The 27,454-nt window shown below is 39.1% G+C and overlaps 1 protein-coding gene across 13 annotated transcripts in view; it reads right to left on the bottom strand.

Moving 5' to 3' along the window:
* PPP1R9A (protein phosphatase 1 regulatory subunit 9A) overlaps positions 1-27,454 on the bottom strand; it is a 160,682-nt gene that overhangs the window by 70,324 nt on the left and 62,904 nt on the right. For all 13 annotated transcript variants that reach the window (XM_068934881.1, XM_068934891.1, XM_068934887.1 and 10 more), the window contains exons 3-4: positions 1,114-1,246; positions 498-618 (exon numbers count right to left, since the gene is read on the bottom strand). In XM_068934881.1, the coding sequence (XP_068790982.1) occupies positions 498-618; positions 1,114-1,246 (254 nt within the window). The remainder of the gene's footprint in view (positions 1-497; positions 619-1,113; positions 1,247-27,454) is intronic.

Below are 27,454 nucleotides of genomic sequence, written 5' to 3'. Positions count from 1 at the left end.
ACAAAACACCAGTTTATGTTAGTAAGTTTGAAAGGGTGTGTATTTACTGAGTTTAACTATTCAGAAACAGAAAACTAATTACTTTTCTAATCACATGTTCAGCAGAACTTATTTTACTAGGTACTTATTATTTAAAGCTGGCTTCAAAGCCAAAAGATGTTGAGTTCAAAACCTTTATGAACTAAACTACCTTCAAAATGATGTGCAATTTGGAGTCTCCAGCTACTCACATTAAAGCATCTTGATTTTTAGGAACTCACAAGCACAAATCTCTGGCAAATCTGGATTCCTTAAACAGTTTCAAGTAAGTTCACAAAACTGGTGATAATCACACTTTTCATAATCACATCAAATATCAGGACCTTAACACTTCAGTCGCAGAATTTTACAGCTTTGAGTTATCATGACATACATTAAGCCAAGAACTTTTTCCTAAGAAAATCATAAATCATGATAATTATTGTTGGTAAAGTTTCCGAACATTGACTCTAGTTTACCTGCCATCCCTTTCTGCTGCCCCACCTTCTGTTACTGTTTTGACAAATATTCCCAGTTTTTCAAGGCCTGCATCTGCTCCAACTCCCATTCCAATAATGCTTATGCCAAGTCCATCTTCATCTGTGAAAAAGGCAAGCAAATACAGAAGCTTACATTTGACTTATATCGTCATTTGGTACGTAAACATTTAGGCTCTGGTTCCTCTTGGTTTTCCATGTCAATAAACTTAATTCCTTTTTTTTTTTTTTTAATCTTAATATTCTATCATCGTAATTATGCACAAAAAATAGTATTATCTTTAACATTACAAGGAACCTAGAACAACTAATCAAATCGATACTCTTCCAACAGAGAAGGAAAACATCACATGAAACACTGTGTAAAATCATGTGTGAATGGAGTAACACAAAACAATTCTGTTAAAAAAACTGTATTTCTTAAATACTTGAACTGCTTCCTTAAATCCTTATTGAACAATTCCTAAGTCCAAAAAGCCAAGGTAAGTACAATGGATTCATGGGAATTCAAGATATGCTCTGTGGGCAAGTGGACTTCCTCTTACAAGATTGGTAAATCAGTTTTACAGGAGCTGAAAATGGCTTATAGACTACACACCTTTTTCTAGCTCAACTGGGAAAAGCTCCAGCTTTTCCACGCGCTTTTCAAGTTCGTATTCAGCTGATGCAGCCACTGGGTCAACTTCATCATTTCTCCTGTCATAGTCTTCATTGGAGTATGTATTGAAAACCTGTGGAAACAGACCAAAATCACTCAACTATCTGCTCCAGAAAGACTGTCAAGTTAACAAAATAGCTGCATTTACCCTGCTTTAGCCCTGTGACATTGCCGAGTTTGAAAAGGCTTTTTAAAGACAAATTTCTCCTGTCCACTCAAATTTCACATGTTAAAATGTGTGCTTTTTTATTCAAGTAAAGCACATCAAAGATTGTTAAGGACTGAAAGACAATTCTGAATATAACTGACTTCTTTATCGTTTGTGATTTTAAATGCAGGAGGTGATCTTGAATGAATAAGTTGGTCTATATGTTCAATATTTAAAACATAATGCAAATCATCAAGAATGCACTACTAGTAAAAATTCGTAAGTATGAAAAAGGAAAACATATTAAAATTATGATCTGTCTACAATCTCCGTTTAAGTGCTCCCTCCTAATGGAGTTCCAGTTTGCACCCATTAAACCAAAGCTAGACCTGAAGATTACTAATTTACACGCATACCACCTATGTATACCATTAAAGATTACCTACATGCTATATATTAACTTTTTAGGAGAACAGAATATACACCCTTTTAATTTTTAAAACAAACCAGGCAGACAGCTTTATTTCAACTCCAAAGCAGTACGTTTCATATTGGCTATATTAATCTAATTACACTAATTTTGTTTTTTTCTACCATACTTTTAATAGAATATGGCCTTCAGTCAGAGATTATTCAGACCTTCAGTAATTTCAATCAAACACTCAGGAAAAACACGTTTTTGTATGCTGGAGTTTGCTGACCTACTTCACTTAACTGTCCATATTTGGCAGTAATGAAAGAATATGCACTATTAAAGGTAATGATTTTACCTAACTTCAGTCCCATATATACATATATTATGTTCATTACTTCAAATAAAGTAACACAAATGCTGTTTCCCATCCCTCCTCCTCCTCTTTTACAGGCACCACACAGAAGATAAAACCTACATGGCTGTTTCTCTTGCAACATGAAACAGTGCACCACGCTATATAGCTACACTTATACTCATGAGGTTGCAGGACGCCTGCTCTCTTACATCCTTGTGCAGAGGCTACTGAACCAGTGCCCCCATAGCCATTGCGCAAGCTCCCAGCCAAAGCAATGCCACAAGCCGAGCCGTAGCGGGCAAGCTCCTTCTTTCCTAAAGCGCAGGTGTCAATCCCACGTGTAGAAGACAGCATTTAGCTTTTACGGTGAATTATTAATACAAACTAGAAATCTGATTCAAGAACAAAGACTAGCGTTTGGTCTCTTTCTATTAAATGATGATAAACGGTCACAGCTAGCTAGTAAGAGATCCGGTATCTCAGGCCACCGCCTGCCTCCTCAAAAGCTAAACATCAGCGTTAAACATGTGAAAGCAATTCTGCAAACTGCTTTGAGTGTCTCTCACTGACAATGACAGCAGAAGTGGTTTCAGAAAAGAAAAGGAGAGTAGCCTACATTGTTAGTGATACTGGAATCTGTGTCATTTCTACCTAGCAATTTATCAACACAGGGAGTCACCAACTGACTCACTCCATTTCTAAAACCAGTGGCGTTTCATACTTACTTCAAAAAAAAGGAAAAATAATCCTGTTTTCCATCTAAGTCTGATTTTCTGCATCAGGCCACGTGAAAAGAAGAAATAGCAATAATTCACACTCATTGTGGAGTCTAAAACGTGCCTTTTCCAGTAACCAATCTTTACACACCATAGACAGCCTACAAGCTTGTGGGTACTCCATGTTTTAAATGATAGCAAAACAGTACTTGGGATTTAAGCCTGGAATTCACATACTTTCCCAGAGAAAGTAAATCTGTCACAACTCTTCCTGGAAGAACTTTCAATCACCTACAAACTAATAGCACTGTCGAGGAAGCCTTTACAAATACTGCTGGGAAAATGGAGGAAGCAACCACCAGGTAAGTCTTGATACAACTGTCTCATGCAACAACATCTTCATTGAGAAGCTGTTGTAAGAAGTTAGTACACATGAATTTCCCTTTAGTAGTAAATATCAGTAGTTAAGTATCACAACTGTATTACGGCTACCATGAAGCTACCACAAAAAATGATCCAACTTTACACAAAAGTTGTTGAAACAGAAAAGATGATAGCCACTCCAGGGAAATTTTAATTCCTGAATTTTGCATCAGTGTGAACCACTGATTAACTTGCCTCTTCCAAGAAGACTGAGACAATAATTGCTTTACAAGAATCCATAAACATATCTTGTACTGATATTCACTGATGCAACAACAAAAAGGTTGTTCTAGCCAAATAAACTTGCTAAGAAGCCTCCGTAAATATATCCAAAAGATAAGGAAAGTAAGTCCCATACTAAACTCTGTCCGATGCTACCAAGCATTTTATGCTTTTCTGGTATGTATAGTTAAGACTGGAGAAAAGACTGATACAGATATAAGCATTAAAAAAGGTAACAATTAGTCTGAAATCAGACACAAAATCTGCATGCAAATTTTGGCCACAGAGCATGCAAATGATTGCAGACAAGCAACGATTTAGTAACATAAGTGACCACTTTTGACTCGTTCCTAAAAATTCCTCTTTGTGGATGCTATAACTGCATGCATATCTAGGGATCTATTAATTTCTGCTACTGTTGTTAACTCCATCCAGTGTTGGAACTGCTAGTTAAAATGAGAAACAAAATGGAGGGTTTCCATATCTGTGTAACACCCTGACAGAGCAGTTCTGAAAAGTCTTCTGTTGCTCACAGGTCTTTCAAAGACCTCTTCACATAAGAAAAAGTAGTCTTTGTGTTAATGTCTCCCTGTCTGCTTCTTATCAAATGGTCTGAACACTTGGAGAGTAAGAATCATGAACACGCTTTTTTACGTAGACAATATCAAGCTTTAAAAGAACCTATTGATCTAATGATTCTACTCTATATGTAAAGAAAAAAAAAGTAGGTATGGGAGAAAAGGCCTTTCCATTTTTCTTTTACTGTGAGATGTATGACTCGCAACAGACATCTCTACCCTGACACGGGAATAGATGAACGCACCACTCAACAGCAAAAAAGCTGTACCGTAGGTGGGACGTCCCATGGCATTCAAATTTAACACACAGTTTGGAGGGGGTTCCATAGATTCTGGATACACTAGTAATGAAATATCCAAATCTAATCTCATTTGTATCGATACTTGTGAAAATAAGGACCCCTCAGTGGAGCTACAGTCAAACAAAACACTAGCGAGCTATGGTTTGACCACAAACCGTCTTGGTCTGAAATGCAGCAGGGACACACAAGCCAAGTACAGGCTCAAAATACCTGCTGTGAGTTTAGCTTGAGATTGCCTAACTTATTTGCATGATGAGAGAGAAGTGTTCTTTAACTGTAGAAGAGAAAGGGATGTTATCAAGGAAACAGAGTCACCAGCTATTTAGGGGTAGCAAGAGAAGCAGGTAGTTTTTGCTTGCAGAACAGAAAGATCAGATGAGGGTGTGGTATGGGGAAAATTATAATAGGCTACAAAACAAATGCGTTTGTTTATGGATTCCTTTTCATCATGTTAACAGGCCCCATTCTTCTTCTGTGTTGGATGACTAGCATTAGTTTATTTTGATAACAATTTCAGATTTCTTGCAAAGTGACTGGATATTCTTCAGGACAATTTTCTTTTAAAGGATTAAACCATATATTGACTTCTTGTTTGAGAGGATCTTTCTTGAAGTACATTGGCCAGAAGGGATGGCTTCTTGCATCTTGTATTGTTTTGTAGAATATTTAGTGTTATACATGAGAAGGGAATTAAAGATAATGTCGGTAGTGAATGCAGTTACCATTGTCTCCAAAATTTCCATGCTGCTTGGTACCAATGTAGTTTCAAGAGCTATTTTTCTCTCATCTAAGCATCCAAATTAAGATGTCAGGATCACTGACAGCATCAAGGCAAAACTGTCAATGTTTCCTACCTGGCATAAGTTCACCATACTTTGTTATATGATATTGCCCACTGCCTTCAACATGTGTTTTGCCCAGGTGAAGAAGGAAGAAATTCTTGTATGTCATTTACCTCACTTTGCACAATCACATTTAATGCCTGTTGTTTTTTTTTTTAATGAATCTCAGGGTGTTAAAATGAAGAAAATGAAATTTGTGCTTGAAATTTTTCTTTCTTTGAGGAACAAAGTCAGTCCACCACAGAAACAAACTGCTTGTTCAGGACAGGCATGAGAACTGTCGCTCAAAGATTTTAGTTGGCTAAAAGTAAAATAAATAGTTCTACATTTTTTTCATATTAAGTATGCTCAATATGATTGATTATTGAGTAAGCCTTCCTCATCAAGTCTGTTCTCACTGTGTTTCCTGCAGTGTGCATAAGATTTCAAATTTAAAGGAATTCTCCCATTCCCTACAATTTAACAAATTTGATTTTGCCCTCATGCTGGTTGAAGTATCCACAACAATAACATCTACTGAGCTATTGCTCAAAGACAGCTTTTTTCCAAATCATTCAATACATGATCTTCGCCTCTGGTCGTACCTCTCCAAGTATTTTTAAAAAATATGCTTCTACAGAATTCACCTTTGACATTTACAAGGATTTATAACAGCACTCAAAATCCAGCAACACAGGAAATCAAAAACCACAGACAGTGGTGACAGTACAGTGGTGATGACCTTGCTGATATCAAAGCTAAACGAGTACGTCAAAAAAAAAAAAAAAAAAAAAAAAACAAACCCCAAAGAATTGACTGGCTCACTCCAACACTACTGTTAGCAGAACAGCATAGTTCTGTCTTCACTGAAGTGAAAAGAAAAAGGGTCATCAGCAACTCATCTAGCATCAAAATAATGTCAAATCATATGATCAAAGAAGCAGAAGATACTGCTAGGCACCTTTGGTGGCTCTCCCAGGTAAATCATATATACCCCTACAACACTACTTGCTTTTCTTTTCACAGAGAACTGACAGCACAATCTAGAAAAGACGCGTCAATAGCTATACTAACATATGCTGCAGACTAATTCAGGAAAATATTCAGATTCTAATACTCCATTTTTTGCTCAAGACCAAAAAAAAATCACAGCAGTTGAGAACTGATTCTTCTTGAAAAAGGATCACAGTTTCACACAAAGCCAAGTGTGGAGCATTTTCCCATAAGCCATCAACTACCCAGAATGTTTACAGAATTTTGCTGGCACTAATCAGTAGGTAGTGACAACTTTTTTTGTTAAAGGAAGTTAGAGAGGAGATGAACTACAAAGAAACACATGGGCTATCCTCCCAACTAATCTGCTCTATGCTACATTAACCACATTGTTGGTCTTGTATACTATAAACTCTGCAACATAAAAACTGTCTCAGCTTATGGGTTAAAGAAATCTCTAACATTCTGAGCATGTCTATACCATTTTTGTGGCTTGTGCCAAGGAACAAGACCTGTTCCCAGGTCCAGGTGCTGCTGACTGCCTTGCTGTCTATGCTTTTTTCCCCCACGATGGCTAGTGCCTGCTAAGGGAAACCAATTGAGCCTGAATTGTATACTGCGTGGACTGCACCTTCTCAGCTCTTAGCTGTTCTACTGCATCTGCAGTTACGCAAGTCTCCCTAGCACAGTCACAAATAGTCTGCCTTATGCACAACTCTTGATTACACCATGTCTTTACACATAAGGGGCCACAGTCAACATATGCTGGTGATCACTGTGTAATATCTGTTCTGAAACCATGCTTTCCACCCACTATCACCACTTCTCTCATAACGCCTACTCCTCGTGCCCCTGTTCAAAAAGTAAAAACACCACCTGAGGTCCAACACAGTCATCTGGGATGACAATAGATGAGATATTTCTCGGTGGACGGATCACCGTGCTCAGGAAACTAGACCTTCATAAAATGGCACAAGTACTTAACAGTGGAATTTTACCAGCAATTCACTCCTCTGGAATCTGTTCCGGGGAGGGGAGGAGGTGTCACAGGCACTACCTCACCATGATACTGCCATGTAAGCTCTATAGACCGCTATTTTTCCCCAACATTTTCTCATTTCTGAAAATTCAGGGTAAAGGTTTTATATTCCAAGTGTGTAGGAGGCCATTTTGAAGGTGATGCTACATCATGGAAAGGTTATTACAACGTGCTCCTGAGCTCATCATTACCATAACTTTGCATGCTGCTTCTGGCTACCAGCAAGCTGAACTTGAGACTGTTGGCTGCTCTTCAGAAGTATTTGCTGGCTGCTCCAGAGATGTCAATGAGCAAGAGCATGGAGTCTGTGAGCTCAAGAGCCTCATATTGCTTCAGTTCTGCACAACAACCTATCTACCTCCTCTTTTCCTTTCTTCACCATCCTTCGGCAAAAATAACAGCAAACATTTATCACAGACAGACACCTCCCATCCCATTGCAGAGAAATGAGAATTCCAGGCATGCCTACAGGCATAACACGCAATGATATTGTCCAAAGGAAGATCCAAAATCCTCTCCTTTTTCATGGCGAACAGGGCAAAGACTAAAGACAAAATTATAGTTTCCTGGGTCTCACATGGAGTCTTGGTCCCAGAAACAGTACTCGTGCATTGTCAGGGGACTGCAGCTGGCTTCCCAGAGGAACACCTTGATGCTCATTGCTTTAGTGGAGGTAAGCTCCATCACAGTGATAACTCGTATCACAAGCCTTCTTGTGTGTCATTTGTATAACTTTAAAAATGTGGAACGGTTTTTCTATACCTTCTTTGCAGATAGCAGCAGCAAATAAACGAGCCATCTCTCTGTATATCCTGGCGAGAGACCCTGAGACCCCTTTTCACCATTATTGTGAAAACATTCAATGCAGGAAGGTGAACAGTTACAGGGATGCCTTATAATTTTATGTTATCAATCCCAGGTTGTGCTATGTATTTGCTGGGGTGCTGAATAAGCCTCTCAGGGGGAACAAAATTTGACACAGTGTGCATCTGCTTTTGGAGACTGTGGACCTTAGAGCATCAACACTAATCTATTCCATCACCCATCTTCTTCCTCAGGTGAATAAACTGGTTTGCTCCACATTGGAACTGGGAGAAAACTAAAATATGCAAACAATAAAGAGAACTAATCAACCTGACACTATGGATGCAACCTTAATTATGACAACAATAACAACAATTCACTGGTTTTGGTTCTGCCACAAAGACCCTGTTGACTGTAAATCCAGAGGTAGTCTTTAACGTAGGTACAGCTGGATATCATAAATATGTTGTATCAGAAGCATTATTATTAATTTAACTATACTAACAGCTAGAATTTGGGACTGTCTCATATTAAGGATTATACTAAGAACGTTTGCTTTGGTTGTTAGGAAGAATTCAAATAAGGAAATATAGTGGCTAATCAAATCGTTTGGACATAGGACATTCAGAAAAACACTAAACGTTGTGAATGACACTTTCAATACCTTCTCAGTTCTTTATGTCTACAATAGCACTCCATAGCATCTCCCTATGGTCTGTAAGGAGGAATAGGTGTGTTTCCAAGGTAGCTGAAGATTTCTCTAAAGCAGTTTTACAATCAGCTCTTGTTTTGTTTTAAATATATAAAACTGGGCTGCTTCTACTATGCACAACGTGATTCTCTCACAGGCAGAGAAGTGAGGAAGAGCAAAAGCCATGAGAAGAATTAGACAAGTTTATGGACATGACACTGATCTACTACGTTGTACTCTAAGTATAAGCCGTTCTGATGATTAATTCTTACACCGCACTCTGCAAAGGCTCCTGCCTTTGGGAGGATGCAGTTTCTCCCATCAGCCCTGGGAGATGAAGCACCGAGGATAGCCTTTCTCGCTGTGTTCAGGAAGCTAAATGAGAGAAAAATCACAGTTTGACCATCCATTATTTTATGCTTGAAAGTCTGTCTACAACATAGCTCTGACATCGTTAAGCGGGTGATTTCTCGTCTTTCAAAGTGTCTTTTCTTTTATGATTTTGCCCTCCCTGTTGCACTAAAAAGGAGTGAGTCAGTGAAGAGGAGCCACCACAGGCTTCCTCCAGCTTTCTTGGCTTAACTCTCCTCTAAAGCCTACGTGGGCATCAGCTGTCACAAATGCTTCAAAAGGGAAGCGCCAGGAGACAAATCTTCCCAAAAAGCAATTGCAGGGATGAGACACAGATGGGAATTAGACAGTTACAATACTGTAATGAACTTACGGTCTCACACCAAAATCAAGTCTGGAGTTTCCCTCAGAAAGATCTGTAGGAGAAAGATCTGTTTAAATATGCCTGAAACTCAGCAAACAGAACTCTAAAGATGTTAGTTTCTGAAATCCTGAAAGTATCTGGGCCCTACACTTCTCAATTCCACAAACACCTCTTCTTACTTATGGCTGAGGGCCAGGAGCAACTGCTGCCATGCACAACAGAACTATTCACTTCCTGGATACAAAACTGGAAAATATTATCTCCAGATATTACTGTTCTAGCCAACTACCATACACTATCCAAGTCTTCTGTCTGTGGACACGGTCATAAAGATTATGTCTAGTAAAAAACTACAGTGCCAGTGTCTGGCACCGAGGCTAACATATCTCAGCTGGCATCCATACAGCTATATTCTCCTATCCACTCTAGCAGTGTGCTGCAGCTGACCTGTCTCTCGGGAGAAGCACCTGACTGATGCTTTCATCAAACCATGCTTTCGCCACTAAAGTGAACACGCTCATTTAAACGTATGGACCATTCACGTGGCATTAGTTAGGCCTATGACCTGACCACGTGTTTGCTTTCTAGCACACACGTAGTTCAACAACTAGCCATACTTATATTTTAAGCTCATTTCATTGAAGCTAATACCTTAAATTTTACATAATGCAGTTTCAAACATGGAAGTGAAATAGTTTTAGTGGCCCTAATATATCATCTCCTGGTATCAACTATGAGAAGATACAAGTTTTCACTCTTTATTGACCTCCTGCATTCAATATTGTTAGACCAGAAGGCCCTACTACTTCAACTCTGAGGGGCTGCAGGAACTGAAACTAATTCAGCTGAAATGCTCTAGTCCTTCCAAGAAGGATACGCTAATGTACAGAAACGCAGCAAACTGCTCCTCCACCCTAGATCCCTTAACTGTGGGAGTCCCCCAGCATCTTTTAAGTTCTCACATAGTAATATCTAAAATCGATTTCACCATTTATGGTTGGTTAGAAGTCTGTCAAATATTTATGCGCAATAATATGTCCTCATTTATTTATGACTGCGTATCCTGTTGGCTCAACTGTAAGACTGTGCTCTTCCTAAAATTTTTCACCTTTCTGACCACTGCTTAAGTCCTGTGCACACATTTTCACTGAAGTCCAATAAAACTCCAATAGCTCTGTTCGTAAGTGCTGGAAGTTAGTTAGGAGCCCATGAAAGCATATGAATAGAGCTTCTCTCATTTTTAATATACCAACTACATTACACTGTATTTATTGACATGTCATTTTATGTCCCAATACTGACAGATTTTATTTTACTCGCATATTCTTCTGCAACTCTTCAACAAATTTTACATTGATTACATTGATTAATTCTGTATCATCATCAATTCTGTGACAAAATTTTGATCATCCCTTTTCCAGATAGGTTAAAAAACTCAGTCAGTACTGACACTCCACTGCTAACCCTCCTTCATTACCAAAAGCTGCAACCTATCCTTAGTCTTTTCTTCTTCTTCTTCCTCTTCTTCTTCTTCCTCTTCTTCTTCTTCTTCTTTTTCTTCTTCTTCCTTTTCTTCTTCTTCCTTTTCTTCTTCTCTTTTAACCTGTTGTTATGCCAGGGAAGGGCCTTTCTTTTTATCCAGCAGAAGTTTAATATTCTTCAGTCTAACAAAGATGTAGTCAGTCTTTTAGAAAAGTGGCAAAGGAGCAGCCACATCAGACAACTACAATCTTATTAACAGTATAAAACTTCCTCTATCAAACTTAAGATACAATTTCTCCATTTACTCTTCATAAAAACATTTCAGTGTGGGGAATTTCTGTTGTCATGAACAATAATACAAAACATTCATTAGCTTTTCTATTAGGACAGTAGCTTGTCTGGTCCTGTTGCATCTTGGCAGTCTATTGGCTTTGCAAACTTTCTAGCAGGATTCTTATTCCAGAAATTTTTTTTTGTCTCAATAAATTGTTCTTCAGAATCTTTTTTCCTCCTGAGTTATTTTGTTCCACTCAGTTTAGCATACGTAAAAATTTTAAGCTGCTGGGTTTTCAAGTTATTCAATGGCCTTAGTCAATACATTTTAAAATTGCTTAAATTTAATTTTCACCCTATACCTTTAACAACTACAATTTTCTGCTTTTTAATAAAGGCATATCTTGTTTGAGATAATGCTCTTACAGAGGCCATCCAAGAGTGGGGAACCATACTCCCCGGGAACTAAGGGCTGCATTTCATCCACCTTTCAATTCCATTTTTCAAACATCTATTCTGTAATATACATTAACATCTCTGTACTGGAGAAAACAGGATATGTTTCGAATACACACTTGTCCACCTAAATTCCAGAAAAGAAACTCCACTGTACATACTCCTTCATTTGGGGAGAGGATCAGAAAAATATACATGACAGATGTCTGGCCTTGCTTACAGCAGAGCTGCCAGGGTGTTCAGCATGACAGAGTGAGAAGAGATGTGTTACTGATTGTTCTTATTCTGCAAGCTGAGTAATTGCCATACAGACGAGTGGACCTGTGCACAAAGAATTGACATTCCAAACAAAATCTATTTCTTATCCCCTCTTAATGTATTTTACAAAATTTTAATTGCTATATTCTTTAAAAAGATTATATTTGGTAATAATTTCAGGTGAAATTCATAACATCTGTCAATAATTACTAAATAAAGGAGGCAATCTAAAACCAGCAGTACCTACAAAATTCTACGCTGACAAATGTCAAAAAGACTCCACAGAATTACAGGACTGAGGTAAAGAAAAACACATAAACACTTGCTATACCACAAAGGAAATACCTCCCATTTGCACTATACAATTCATAAAATTACTCTATTATAAAAGAGAAGGAAAACCTTATAAGTCCATTTATTATCAATAGAGTCCTGATTCTCTTCTTCCTTTTCTGGTAATTTATTTTGTAATTTAAAAAAAATGAAAACATACTTCCAACATATTCTTTTTTGTTTGATATGAATACCAAAAGCTTCTGTAGCTCTAATTTGAAATTAGAAATTGTGAAATTGTGCAAGGCAGCAACTGTTTTTCCAGCTCCACCTTCTTCTTTGATAAAATGCAATAAAAACTCTATGTAGAACAACATCGACAGGTTGGTATAAAAGTGAGGCCTTCTTGCCACCTTTAAATGAAGTAGAAGGTCAAATGCTGGGATTTCATTTTTTCTGTCATCTCAAGTTTTCTCTGTAGAAGTGGGATTTTTACCCACATCTTACTGCTACTTGCCTTAGGTTATGCTGTTATTTGTTTAACAATACTTGCTTTTAGTAAGTAAGTTTCCTAAAATCAAATGAAGTTATTTACCCTACTATTTACTATTTACTCATTCTGTACGAGTTTTATTGCTGATGTACTAGTTTTATTACAGTGTATGTAACGATTTGTCCACACAGCAAAAAAATACAAAATCACTCTTGTTGGAAATACTATGTGTGTGAAAAGTTCACGTTGTTGCTCTGGATTAAGACATGTCAGAATAATTAGCAGGCAAAAATTAGCGCTGGGCGGATGAGTACAGCAATGCTAATACAGATCTGACCTTATAGATTAATTTCTAAGATGCTAAAAAATTTTCCAGATCATTGTTTGGCAAATATTATATCTTTAGAGATGATTACTTTATGAGAAAAGAGATCAAGATCTCCAGAAAAGACTAAGCTGTAATATTAATGCTTTCTACAACCTTGTATCTTGAAGATGAGAAGTAAATTTTTAAAATATCAGTTAAAGACTTCTCTGCTGAAAATATCCTATACTGTATGTATTACCATACAGAGGATCAACGAGGAGATAAAAGATGCTCTTTGACATTTCCTCATTCTTTATGAAGGGACTCTTTCCATTCTACTCTGAAAGTATCCAATACGGAAAAAATGTAGTAATTCAATCTTTACAAAAAACAGGTAAGTTCTGAGAAATTACTTTTCTCCAAATACCAATTCTCACCTGATTCCGTTCCCAAGCCAGCATAGCTTGTGTAGCAGCACTGGTGACTCCTTTGCCGGGAAGGACAGGTAGCCCTCTAATTTCACCAGCAGTTTGAAAATGCAGTGTATTTTTCAAAGCCTCTGACCCCTTTCTTTCACAACTGCATATACAGGTCCCAGCCTAAAACCATCCCAAAGCAGAAAACCTCCAGCCATCTGCTAGTCACACTCCACATCACTGCCAAGGAGTCCTCCTCCTTGCAGAGATTTGGAACGTGAGATCGCTACAAAGCAAAGAAAGCCAGGGTAGTATTTTAATAGGGAATTTTACAAACAAAAACATGTGAGAGATGCAGTCAGCATCACAACTATTGGCAAGAGCAGTTGAGAGAGAGAGAGAGAGAGAAAGCGAGAGCGGGTGCTGTAGGTCAAGAATGGGTTACTCCAAGACCTGGCAGTGAAAGAAAACGCTTACTGAACGGGAATTTCTTGTAGGTTGTAAATTTAACTAAAGTAAACTTTGCAGGGACAGAGCATAAACTTTCCCATGCAGCATCCACTCATGGGTTGATTTAAAGCCCATCGAAAACAAGTGGAACAGCAGGCCTGCAGCACAATCACGCTGCAGTTTTCAAGGGACTGGAGAACAAGATCAGGTCCGTTGAAACCAAATTAATACTCAACAAGCTGTACCAAATGTAGTACTGGTCTCACAACCACTGAGCACGCAGGTGTTCGTTATACAATACCTAGTGCCCTTGTTAGTGATCTTGATCCAGCAGAGTCAAAAAGTGAAAAGCAGAGACTGATCTATCTCTTGTAGGAGTGAGCTCTTGCAGGGCTCAGCCTTTTGTGTCAAGGAAAGTTCGCCTGGAAAGTTGCAATCCTATTCAAATAAAACTTCAGGAACACCATGCGGCACATCGCATGAGAAACACGGTTGATGGTAAAATTCATTTCTTTTTTTCTACACAGGCCACAAATTATGGCTTCTGGAACGGCGGGGGCAAATAGGCCTCTAAATCAATACTGGAAAAACTTCCAGTATTTTCCCATGGCAACCCCCTCAAAATCCAAATAGTTCATTCAATGACAAATATTGCATTATTCAAGCACAAAATGCTTCAGAAAGCTTCTCTTTGTTTTTAAACCCAATTTCCATACCTTCGGGGTGCAACTCTTCATAGCATCTAAGCATTAAATTTAGCTTTTGCTGGAAAGCAAATTAAGTGACTGAATGTGCTTGTTCGAGAAGGTTCACCCTAGTCAAAGCTAAAAACATTCTCTGCTATTCAAAACACTGCTTTCAGGGAATTCACAATTTTCACAGCTATTAAAGCAGCTCTGTGTATAGTTTTGCCTTAGGAACTAAGGGAAAGAGTATAATGCATAGAAACTTGAATTTGACAAAGATATCCGAATATTCATGATACCTGAATATTCACAGTTAATTTTTTTGCATATAGTGACCAATCACAATTTTTTGAGTTTTTTCTTTCCATCTTCCTTTTCACCATTTACACTGGCATTATCATCATTACAAAATAGAAGAATGCCAGCCTGTTTTACCACAAAACACACACAGCAATATGAATATTTACTTTGTATTACTGCAAATCGCTAACACATACTTGCTTTGTAATTGTTTAAATCTTTTATTATCTATTTTTGATTAGTTATCCAAACTTCAGAAATAGAGAATAAATGTGAACAAAAAAACCTGTATTTTTCGCTACAGTAGTTCGACAGTCACATGGAAAAGAGCTAAGAGCCAAGCTACACGATATTAGATTCCCATAAAGCTCAGCGTTGTTTAGGGTCTCTCCTCCCAGATTTCTCTCACAGATTCTGATAGATATCCTCTAAAGATACAGATACAGGAATTTAAAAAATTGTTGCCTGTAGCAGTTCAGCACTGATCTTTAAATCTGAATTGCTTTGGCTGACTATAATTCCACTTTTGTTTCAGGGCAAAGTAAAACATTTGTCGAGGCCGTGAGGGTGTTTCTATCCAGCAAAATGAAGAAGCAATTGTAACCAGAGTACATGTATAGCTACGCTATCTTCACGCTGCTAGTTTGGGTAACAACAAATGCAAACAGTCTTCAACACAGATTAGCAGCCAGAGAATGAGCATCTCTATTCAGTTATTTTTTCTAGAATATCTAAATTTGAAATTGAAGAAATTATAACATCTGCTCTACAAATTTAAGCACAGAACAACTATCACTGTTATTCACCCTCTGACAGTATCAGTTATCATGGAATTGCACAGCCTAGGTATAAAACCTAATGTTGGTGCTAAACCTCTTACTTCCCCCTCCTCATCTGCTCATCTCTTCCACATCTGCATAATCTTATACAAAAAGCCAAATAGCTAAGAAATCCAACTATAGAATTAGTATAATAAATAACCATCATAGGACTTAATTTCTTCTATTCTTGTGAAATTACAGCTATTTCAGGATTCTACAGAATGAGGGATATATTTTTCTGATAGACTTGATATTAAAGCCTAGAAGTGCAGCACAGTTTAAACCAAAATACAAAATTCATGATCTCTCAGGACATTCGCTTACCTCTCCGACACCAGTGTACACTGCAAAATGTTCCAACAGTCGAAACACATCAGGTTCTACAGAAATTGGCTACAAAATACTAGTTGTTTTTTGCCAAAATTATGAAGACGCACATGATTCATAAAGCTCTCTCAACTACTAAATTTCCAGTCCTCTCAATCCTCTTGTGTCTAGCACAGCTACACACAAACAGTCAAAGAGGTTCCTGCAGAGCACTGATGACAATTTCTTGACCCAGGTGGTGGAGACACCAACGAGGAGAGGTGCACTGCTAGACCTTGTACTAACAAACAAAGAAGGTCTAGTTGGAGATGTGAAGGTTGGGGGCAGCCTTGGCTGCAGTGACCATGAGATGGTGGAGTTCAGGATCCTACGAGGAGGGAGCAGGGCAATGAGTAGGATCGCAACCGTGGACACTTCAGGAGAGCTAACTTTGGCCTCTTCAGGGACCTACTTAGGGGAATCTCATGGGGAAGGGCCCTAGAAGGAAGAGGGGTCCAAGAAAGCTGGTTAATATTCAAGCATCACCTCCTCCAGGCTCAAGATCGGTGCATCCCTCTGAGGAAGAAGTCGAGCAAAGCGGGCAGGAGACCTGCATGGATGAGCAAGGAACTCCTGGCAAAACTCCAGCAGAAGAAGGAAGTGTACAGAATGTGGAAAAGGGGACAGGCCACTTGGGAGGAATACAGGGACGTTGTCAGAGTGTGCAGGGATGCGACAAGGAAGGCTAAGGCCCAGTTGGAATTAAATCTGGCAAGGGATGTCAAGGACAACAAGAAGGGCTTCTTCAAATACATCAATAGCAAAAGGAAGACTAGGGAAAACGTGGGCCCGCTGCTGACAAAGGATACAGAGAAGGCAGAGTTGCTGAATGCCTTCTTTGCTTCCGTCTTCACTGCTAAGGCCAGTCCTGAGGAATCCCAGACCCTGGGGACAAGACAGAAAGTCTGGAGAAAGGAAGACTCTCCCTCGGTTGAGGAGGATCGGGTTAGGGATCATTTGTGCAAACCTGACATCCACAAATCCATGGGCCCCGATGGGATGCATCCGCGAGTGCTGAGGGAGCTGGCGGATGTTATCGCTAGGCCACTCTCCATCATCTTGGAAAGGTCCTGGAGATCAGGAGAGGTGCCTGAGGCCTGGAAGAAAGTCAATGTCACCCCCCGTCTTCCAAAAGGGCAAGAAGGAGGAGCCAGGAAACTACAGGCCAGTCAGCCTCACCTCCATCCCGGGAAAGGGGATGGAACAGCTCATCCTGGAGGTCCTCACTAAGCATCTGGAGGACAAGAAGGTGATCAGGAGTAGTCAGCTTGGATTCACCAAAGGGAAATCATGCTTGACCAATCTGATAGCCTTCTCTGTTGGAAGGACTGGCTGGGTAGACGAGGGCAGAGCAGTGGGTGTTGTCTACCTGGACTTCAGCAAGGCTTTGGACACTGTCTCCCATCACATCCTTGTAGGTAAACTCAGCAAGTGCGGGCTCAATGAGTGGACGGTGAGGTGGATTGAGAACTGGCTGGATGGCCGAGCTCAGAGGGTTGTGGTGAATGGCACAGAGTCTAGTTAGGAAGAGTGTTGCCAGCAGGTCAAGGGAGGTGACTCTGCCCCTCTACTCAGCCCTGGTGAGGCGTGCCTTGGAGTACTGTGTCCAATTCTGGGCTCCGCAGTACAAGAGAGACATGGTGCTACCGGAGAGAGTCCAGCGGAGGGCTACCAAGATGATTAGGAGACTGGAACATCTCTCCTCTGAAGAAAGGCTGAGTTTTTCCTGTTCAGCCTGGAGAAGAGAAGACTGAGAGGCAATCTGATCAATATGTCCAAGTATCTGAAGGGGGGGGTGTCAAGAGGATGAGGCCAGCCTCTTCTCCGTGGTGCCCAGCAACAGGACAAGAGGCAATGGGCAGAAACTGAACCACAGGAAGTTCCATCTGAACCTGAGAAAAAACTTCTTCACTGTGAGGGTGACAGAGCATTGGAACAGGTTGCCCAGAGAGGTTGTGGAGTCTCCTTCCCTGGAGATACTCAAAACCCACCTGGATGCAATCCTGGGGAATATGCTCTAGAGGACCCTGCTTGAGCAGGGGGGCTGGACTAGATGATCTCCAGAGGTCCCTTCCAACCTCAACTATTCTGTGATTCTGTGATTCTCTCTCTCTGCCTTCAAAATTCAGGACACCTCTCTGCACTCAACTTCATTTATTCTTGGAGAGGAGAGAGGGAACAGTGTTCCTCTAGAAATGCCAAGATTGCAGCTCTTATGATATGAAAAATTATAAAAATATCAACAGTAGTATTTAAAACTAAAATTCTTTTCAAATGTGGCAGTAAGTATGTTTTATCACACTTTTGGCAAGCCCTGCTATTGTCAAGGTAACAGGCTAGTATGTCCAAGGATTTATTGTATTTCTAAATGAAGAAAGCATGAAAATAAGCACACAAAAGAAAATGTTTGTAGTGGCCTTAGTTTGACAAATTAATTATATTACAGCACAACCCTTACTACATAGCCTTGAATCTAGAGTTTTAGGGCCTAAAAAAGTTTAAATGGATTAGATAGCATGAGGCATAGTTCCAATTACTTTAACTAAATAATTATTTCTGAATCTTCTGCAGTATTTTTTCCAGATCATTATTACTGATTTACGTTGTAACTGGGGGTGCTATTTTTCCTCTGCCTTCAAGAGTGTAACAACACATGAGCTGACCAAGAGTAAATACTGTTTCTCGTACCAATTAGTACAGACTGCCATAGAGCGGCAATGTCATCCTGAATCAATACTTCAGTATTCCCTCTGCCAGCAATCACTCTCTCCCTCAGTCTAGAAGTCAAGACATCTAAACACAGAGTAAAAATGCCACTAATGTTCTCAGAAGCAAACAACTGAAAGAAAATATTGAATATTCGTAAAAGATTCTGAAAGTTTTAGATGTCTAAAACAAATCTCAACAGAAAAGATAAATTATATAATCTGCATAGTCAATAAATCAACAGAACTCAACTTTCACAAGCAATTCCATTTACTCATGTATAGATTTCATAATCAAGAAAATAACTTGAAGAACTACACAGGAAAGTGATCATAGGCATTAAATTAGAGGGTTTGCTGAGTAAATTATGAAGAGAGAATTCATCTAACTCTAGTTTTCATGTGAACTTATGACATCTAAGCCGAGCAAACATGAACGCTATACTGTTAGTATACAGTGTGCCTATTCCCTTTACTGAAAAACCTTAGTAGAGCAGGCCATATTTAGTGAGGTGGAAATTGTCTGATTTGGAAAGAGGACTGCCAAATTTTCTCAATTTTATATCATCAACACAAATCTTGCTTTCAAGAGGTGTAAAGTTGCAATTAGCCTGAAGGTTTTTATGACTCTCTCATATCCTGGCAGATACTGCTTTTGGTACTAATCAGCCATCTTACTGGTGGTTGCTGCGGATACAGCAAAGACTGAATGAGCTAAGAAAAATGAACACCAGGACTATAAATGGTAAGACTTTACAGTTGCACTTCAGAACTGAGACACAATAAGCAAATGCACTTGCATGCCAAACCATGGTGCACAAAACAAAGGCTTTCTGAATCTCTAAATTTGTCAAACCATCCGATTTCACAATAACTAAGTTCACATACAAATTTGTTCAAGGGAAATTTAACAACCCCTTATCTTAAATGAAGAAACGTTTGGATATTCTAATTAGAAATTCTTACTTAATTCTTTAATTGAGATCAGATTAGCAACATAAATATAGTTCTACAGTTTAAAGAGGCTGCCTCTGTGCAATTCTATCACATTCTATTAAGAAATATTCAAAACTGTATTAAACTCTTCCTCTGCATAGTGCGAGCACACAGACTATACATTACTTAAGACTTAAATACAGGGCTTAAGACTGGAAACATGGCTTAAGTATGACATTCGCTACTAGACAGTCCTTCAATTGGCCTTCTGGTACAGGCTACGTGTAACCCTCTACCCTTAGGTGGCATATGCTATAGCAGTTATTTATTTGGTTTCTAGTACAAACATATATTTTTGTGCATTGACCAGCTCGCTTATGATCCTAAGGAAACTAAATAGGCCTTTGATAGCCTACTGCTATATTCACCTTAACAGTACCAGGCGATGATATAAGCTCAACTAACGTAGTGATAGTGTTGCATCCCATTCCCACCAACAAACAGCCATTCAGCTCATTAATGGCACTGCTTCGACATAAAAATGGACAAACAGGCCAGAAGCTAAGAAGATTAAAGGAAAAGCTTCAGTATCACAGCAAAAGATTTGCTGCATTTTGCAAACAGCTTTCAAATGTAAAGTGCAATGCAGTATTCTCAGTGCCAGATCACTACTCATTTACTTCATATTGTAGACATACCAATCCCCTAATTGCACCTGCAGGCAGAATTCATTCTGGCTGACTGCATTTTTTCTAATGACAGTTTCACATTCTCACTCTGTTTAGCACAATGAATTGCATCCTAGTAAGCTGTAAAACTGCCTAGAGTAAGCAAAAGAATGTTTATCCATTAAGCATTCATACAGAGTGTATTACATTACTGTTAATCACGTCAATGCTTCGAAAATCAGGCAGTTTCTATTTCCAGAGGAGTTTAGTCTCCTTAATGCCTCCTAATATGGTATGCAGGGTCAAAGAGATTCTAGCATCAGGCAAAAACAGGGGTTCTCTGCTCTGACTGTATAACTGGTTCTATCATACCAGCTGTAAGTGTAATTTAAAAAACAGCATTAACCGAACAGCGAACAGAAGATTACAAATGGGTGTGTAAAGTGTAGCTGACCAAATAGACAAAGAGAAAGAAGGATCATAGGGATAAGCTAGTATTAATGAATAATGCTAGATCTGGATAAGACTACAGTAATAATGCCACAAAGTGGAGATTCAAAATGAAAACATTTAAAGTGACTCAATTCATGCTATTTTTTGACATTTTTCAACTTCAGTGTTGTTTGTGACATCACGCACAAAGTCTGATATTGCTCCCTTGAAGTCAGCAGCAAAACTGACTTCATCAACCCCAAGAGGAAAAGGTGGGAGTCCATCACTAATTTATTTTATGATTGCTATTGTCTCTACCCCTTTCAGTTATAAACTAAATGAGCACAGAAACTACAATGAATCTGCAATGAGTTTTCATTGCATGAAGTATTTGCATAATTCTAGTGTGTGTATGTGTCCAATTTTACTGCATAAATTCATTTTTATAGACGTGCTTCCTACACACCAACTTGTACAGATGGCATTGAAATTCTAGAGAACGGAATGCCAAGCAGACCTAGCGCTGGATCTACAGACCTGGCAGTCTCTACAGTGCTCTTCCAGAGATATAAGGACCCCAGGCAGTCATCACGGAAGCTTTCAGCATGTCTCCTCCATTCTTTCGTCAGGCTATTCCTCTGGGGAGCCAGACACTGAGGTAAGGCTCGGGCATGCTGTTTGACAAGGCTCTTATTACTGTGTCTCAAAAAAGCAAAGCAGAAGACCTGTCCATGTTTCTCCATGGACATCATCTCCTTACACTGAAAGGTGAACGTGAACCTTCTCTACTGATATCTGACGGGAGAGGAAGGAGTCCTGACTCCTGTCATGCTCCTGTCATTTCACATGGAGGAGTACAGCTTAGAGAAGTTACAGGAGTGAAATGAACAAACAGTTGGAAAATATATTCTTTTTGCTCTCTCTCTTCTAGGAAGAAATGTGTTTCGGTCTGGCTGTTATGAGGAAATGGTAGCAGGCTCCTCCCTATTCCCCTAGCAGCAAGTAAAATTCAAAAGAGGAAGTTCAGAGCTGAGCAGCCTCAGCCATGCTCAAAGTCTCCTCTTCCTTGGGATGCTTCTCTCTTTGTGGTCAGTCAGCGCATGGGGAATGCACACGGGCGTGTGAGCTTTGGTTTTCCTTCCATGGGAATATCATGCTTTACTCTTTCGGGGTTGCCCCAGCATCTCCCTGTGTATGTCCCACCACACGTGACTACATTTTGGTATAGCAGCAGGCGGCGCACCGTGGCCATACAGGTCCTTTATTGGATATGAAGACAGATATGGGGTTAAATCTGTGGCCCATCACTGCCCCTGTCACATCTAAGCAGTAAAGGCAGCCACAGAAGGAGATGCATGGCCAAGAAACTTCTAGGCCTTTGCAGTTGACTTTTTCCTCTGAACTTCCCGTCTTCCAGACACAACTTCTTGACCCATTTGAGACAGAAATAATGGAAGCTCAAGACAAATATTCCACCTTCAAGGGGAAAAGTAAAAGAGAAGGTTTAGCTCTCTTTCTCAGAGAAAACAGTGTCCAGATTTGCCTGGGCAGAGGAGGAGAAAAGTCTAGTTATCATTTGCAGAAATGAAGACTTGTAAAGCTACGAGTATGCATGTGTAGGGATGGCGTGTCGTTCAGTCATTCACTAGCTAAAGCATACAACATACAGCTGAGTATTGCTGTCACCCACAGTAACTGTATTCTGGTTGCAAACAGCTGCACATTTCTTTTTAAAGCAGACAGACACCATTTAGTAGAAGCTGGGCAGATTCCAGGTAACAAATTAAAACGGGTATAAACTGCGCATAGCATGCTATGAACCCAGTACAGTGAACCCTTTCAATAATCTTAGCATGATTTTAATAATTATCCTAGTCTAACACAATGAATAGAGGGAACATACCCAAATATTTCTACAAAATTCTGACGTTTAAGTATTTTCATGTAAACTAGTGTTTACTGTCTGGAGCAAAAAGCAAGACTGTGACTGCTGCCTAAACTAAGAGCTGCAAATAAATAAGCAGAGGAAGACAGCAAACTAACTAATCTTACAAAACCCTGCTACAATATAATTAAAAATACAAGGACGACTATTTCTAAGAATCCCTAAGTAAAAAGAAAATAAAAGGACAAACCAAGTTTTTCAGGAGCTTATCTTCAAAATACTGTTTTATAATTTTGATTGCAAGATAACCTAACAAGGCTGAAAGGTTGCTTTTTTGCATGAATATTATTATTAATCAAACCTTTGTGGATTAAACATGAGGAAAAGTAGAAAAACAAGTCCTCTCTGGTTTTAGTAACAAAAGTTAGTACTAAGTTAAGAAAACCAAAAGCAGTGAAGTCAGCATCCACTGGGAGACTGTGCATTGCTATGAAGCACATGTAACTCCTGACTGCTGTTTACACCTAGAAGAACCAATCCTGAATAAACCCACTGTTTTGGATGAGGGAGTTTGGGAGTGTGGGAAAATAAAGATGTGTGTGGACATCAACACAGTCTGCCAAGTTGGTAAAACTTTAATCTTGTTAACTTTAATGTTATTGATTAAACACTGAGATTCAACAAAACTTTGACAAAAGAGCACCGTTCATTTGCAAATAAAATACTTGAAAATGTAGCATAAAATGACTAACTTGAAAAGCTTTTTCTATTGTACTAATAAATGGAATAACCACACGGACAGTTTTGTCTGTTACGGTCATCTGGAGTTTTAGCTTTGAATCCCTTGCAGTTAAATAAGAATAGAAGTCAGAGCATTTAAAAAGACGCTATCAACAATTTTAACCTTAAGGAAGGGAAGCAATGCTTTCATAGATTATTCAAGAGTAAACACTTTAAATGTGTTTGCTGAAAGGTAATATACATTTATTGCTCAAGATAACAGGATCAGCCATACACATAAAGTAGTCACAATGAGGACACTCTTGCAACTTGAGCACAGGAGTCTATCCATCCTGGCGTGAGAAAGCATGGCAGGAGAGCCCCACAGAGGTGTGCAGGTACCCATCTTCAGGATGGACAAATCAAAACACAGTTTTAACAGGAAGACTGTGCAAATATAAGACGGACTCCCCCCACCTTTTTTCTAAGACAAGGGAAAATCTTGCCTCTTTAGAATTCAAAAATCCCTAAGAGAATGGGAACCTACATTGCAAATACCACCATAAACTGAAGGAGCTATAACAGAAAAGAGCAGCAGGAGGAGGAAAAAAGCACTCAAATTTTAAATTGCAACTGCAGCACTGGACAGTGTAGGGCATGGTATTATTTACTTTACTTTCCAAACAATGTTTTATTCCAAATGGCTGAATGGTTTTGCTACCAAAGAGAACATCAACAATAGATGGCTGTTACAGAAAATGATGGAGACACTTTGTAACTTCATAACAAAGACAGTTAACAAAAAGATGTCCAAAAGTACTTTGAACTAAAAGCGACTTGAACATACCAAGCATGTTTTTGCCTATTTGCTATCTCAAGGCACAAAGTGTTATCTCAACTCTAGTCCTACAAATTATTTTATCTGATTGGGCAGGCCTCACAAAAGCAGTATTAAAGTAATCTTACTTTACGTACATTTAAGTTGAAAGCCCATCTGTCTTACCAGAAGGGCAGCTGTCATCATCTGCTTCAAATTCTACCTTTCAGCTGGTGAAGATACACCATCTTCCATGGCCTAAGCTTAGTTTCATTTCTGGTAAATGCATTAATGTAACTCAACAAAAGCAACACAATGCAAACTATAGTTGTTATGTTTTTATGTTATTGGGGCTAACTAACAGCAAGCAGATTTACTGAACAGCCATCACATCTCTCTTCAGGAAAGAATTTTTACTTTATTAAGACAGCAGACTTTTCTAAGACTTCTGAAAGACAGGTTCTTGAAAACTACATGCACAAAATGGGTGCAATCGTGCGTTTACAAATGTAAGAATAGAAGAGTGGTTCTTCATGCTCGAGCGTTGGACCTATTCTACCAAAGGTTTAATTGTCTTATGGCTTATATTGATTTTTGCCAAATAAATCGGGACAAAAATCCTCCCACTGAGTAGTACGAACAATTTAAAGACTGTGTTTTTGCCTTTCAAAAAATGCTTAATTAAATAGGGACTTCAGTGGGGAATCATGAACTAGTCAGCAGCAAGAGACTATGGCTGTACGGTAACTACCTACACAAAAACTCTTGTGCTCAGTACAAGGAAACTGCATCTAGCTTAACCCTCTTTCATGGAAGACTACCTCAAATCGCTGTACTTTTACTACCATAAGAGCTTGTCACTGTCAGTGACTGCAAAATAAAGCATCAGCCTACTTGATAGACGGTATACTGTTACCGTGCCAAGTCCTTAATGCAGGCTCGGCCACAGTTGCCATGGAGACTACAGGCGCAGCTAATATTACTCTTGCCTAAAAGAACACCTGTACATGAAAGATGGAGATTTCTCCCCTCCACTACAGCTGCAATCCCTCCAGAGGTTAAGTGAGCCGTAACAACCCTGAGATAAAAAACCAGGAGCACACTCCTAGCAACACAGCAGGCTAAATCTTGACCTCTCAAGCAAAAGCAACGTTGCGAACATAGTACGTTAATTGTGTATAGTTTTAAAGCTATTAACAATGTGAAAGGTGCTTCTTAAGTAACGGTAATGAAGTCAAATAGGATGATGTAAAGTAGTACCTGCAAGTAATAATTTTTCAGTAAACTACACTGTCTATACTACTTTCTAATCTTTTATTAATAAGGAGAAATAAAATACACATCAAATTATGTGTGTTACCTTCAGCCAAAGCAACAAAACAGAAAGCGAATGGAGTCTTAAATCTGGCTTAGGTCCCTAGACACCAAGGCAGTCTGCATATGTTGACTAATTAAGTAAAGAGGAATACTGGCATTTTCCATTGATTTTTTTCATATTTGTCTGTCTTCAGTAAGGTCGTAAATGTTTTTTTTTTTTTTAAGAAGAAAATTAATCTCCTCCAGAACTAAATATTTTCTCACAGTGGTCTCACATGCATTGAAAATCTGACAGAATCCCTTCACAGTTAGCATATTTTCTTTTTGGACTGCAATTTGGGTCTTCAGGAGGGATGAGGTGTCCCAGAAGCTTGGAAAGATGCTTTTGTAAAACGCTCAGTAAGCCATCCAAACTTTTCCTAACAACACCACAAATTACAACGAGGAAAGACCCAGTATGTGTATCAAATAAGCACCTGGGTTATTAGCTCACAGAGAGACTGGAGGTACACATTTAGTACAGGGTACAGCCTGCAGGACTGCACAATATTAGAGAAAAGTAGAAATTACAGCTCAGAAATCTTTTTTGGTCAGAGGGTCTGTAGTGGCACAATTTGCTGCACAAAGCTTCCAATTCGAAAGGCAAAATCAAAACTTCAAAAGAAGAACAGAAGTGTCTTTTGGTGAGATTGAGAAGTACTTCAAAGAGAAACTGAATCGGAAAAGAAGAGGAATACAGAAGCCCAGCAAACTTGGTCTGGCACACAGAAAGGATGAATATTAACTAAAAACTAAATGACTGAAAGATAAAAAGATATCAAAGGGGTATTTTGCGTTTTACATCAAAATTGTACAGCCCTCATAAAAATAAGTAGTTTTATAAAAGTAATATATTAACCTTATTCCCCAAATAAGTGTTTTTATTAATCATATTAGCCACTGCTTACAATCTGATCAAGGAGCTACAATCTGTCTTATCCCTGAAAGGTATTCATTGGTTATGAACGGCGCAAGGCACAACCCTGGTTTCAAAAGGGCACAGCTCAAGGGCATACAAAGCCCGAGGACTCTCCTGCTCCTCTTGGCATCCACAGTATCTTCCTCTGCTGTAGGGAAGGAAGATGCTATTTTTCCCACTGTCTCCAGCATGGAGCTCACGGGCGGTGAGTAGAGAGGAAAGCAGCACTCTCCAAAAAGCTCCTCGCAGCAGTCAGGCTGCCCACAGCCCCCACGGACAATGGGACGGCGGACAAGCCGTGGGTGCCCTTCTCGGGCAGAACGCTGCTCCTCCGCCGGGCAGCGCTGCAGGCAATGCTTCACCTCCTTAACGCCTATGCAACCAAATCTGTCTGATGCTTCCAGGCAACACCGAATGTAAGACAAACAAATCCATTATATTTATTCAAATAAATGTCAAAAGGTTAATGCAATTATCCAGGGAGCTTTATTAATCCAAAATATTCTCACATTTCACAAGTGTCCGAAGTTCTACACTGTGAAATAAAAATATTGGAAAAGCAATCTTAGTCACGGAACAGAGTACAAGTAATCCTCTACACTTAGCATTTCCGAAACAAATCTTGCTGAGGACAAACTTGAGTGCTTAAAACAGTGAAATGCATGACACTATCTGGAGAACTAGATTGCAAAGGCTAGACATATGAGTTCACCCCGTTTAACTTTCATCTTGGCTACGTGATTCATGAAGAAAAGTTTCAACATCAAAACAACTATGTGTTGTAACCTGATCACATGCAATTGCAATGAAATGGTCAGCATCATTTTCTAAATCAAAAGTCACATCAATTAGTTTATTTTCCTAGAAGATGCAATGAATGCAGATGACAAATTCATTATATCCTGGCACCCTTATCTCAAACTGAATTGTACTATTCAGAGGCTGATTTTCATAAGCTAGCATACTATTATATATTATATTATATATTATATGTTATTACATAATAATAGCAATTATTATAAAGTTTATGTTATTGGATG

This window comes from Struthio camelus, chromosome 2 (assembly GCF_040807025.1).
Source record: "Struthio camelus isolate bStrCam1 chromosome 2, bStrCam1.hap1, whole genome shotgun sequence".
Classification (NCBI taxonomy): Eukaryota; Metazoa; Chordata; class Aves; order Struthioniformes; family Struthionidae; genus Struthio; species Struthio camelus.
Note: the sequence above shows the minus strand (reverse complement) of the source record. Positions and strands in the feature narration are given on the sequence as shown.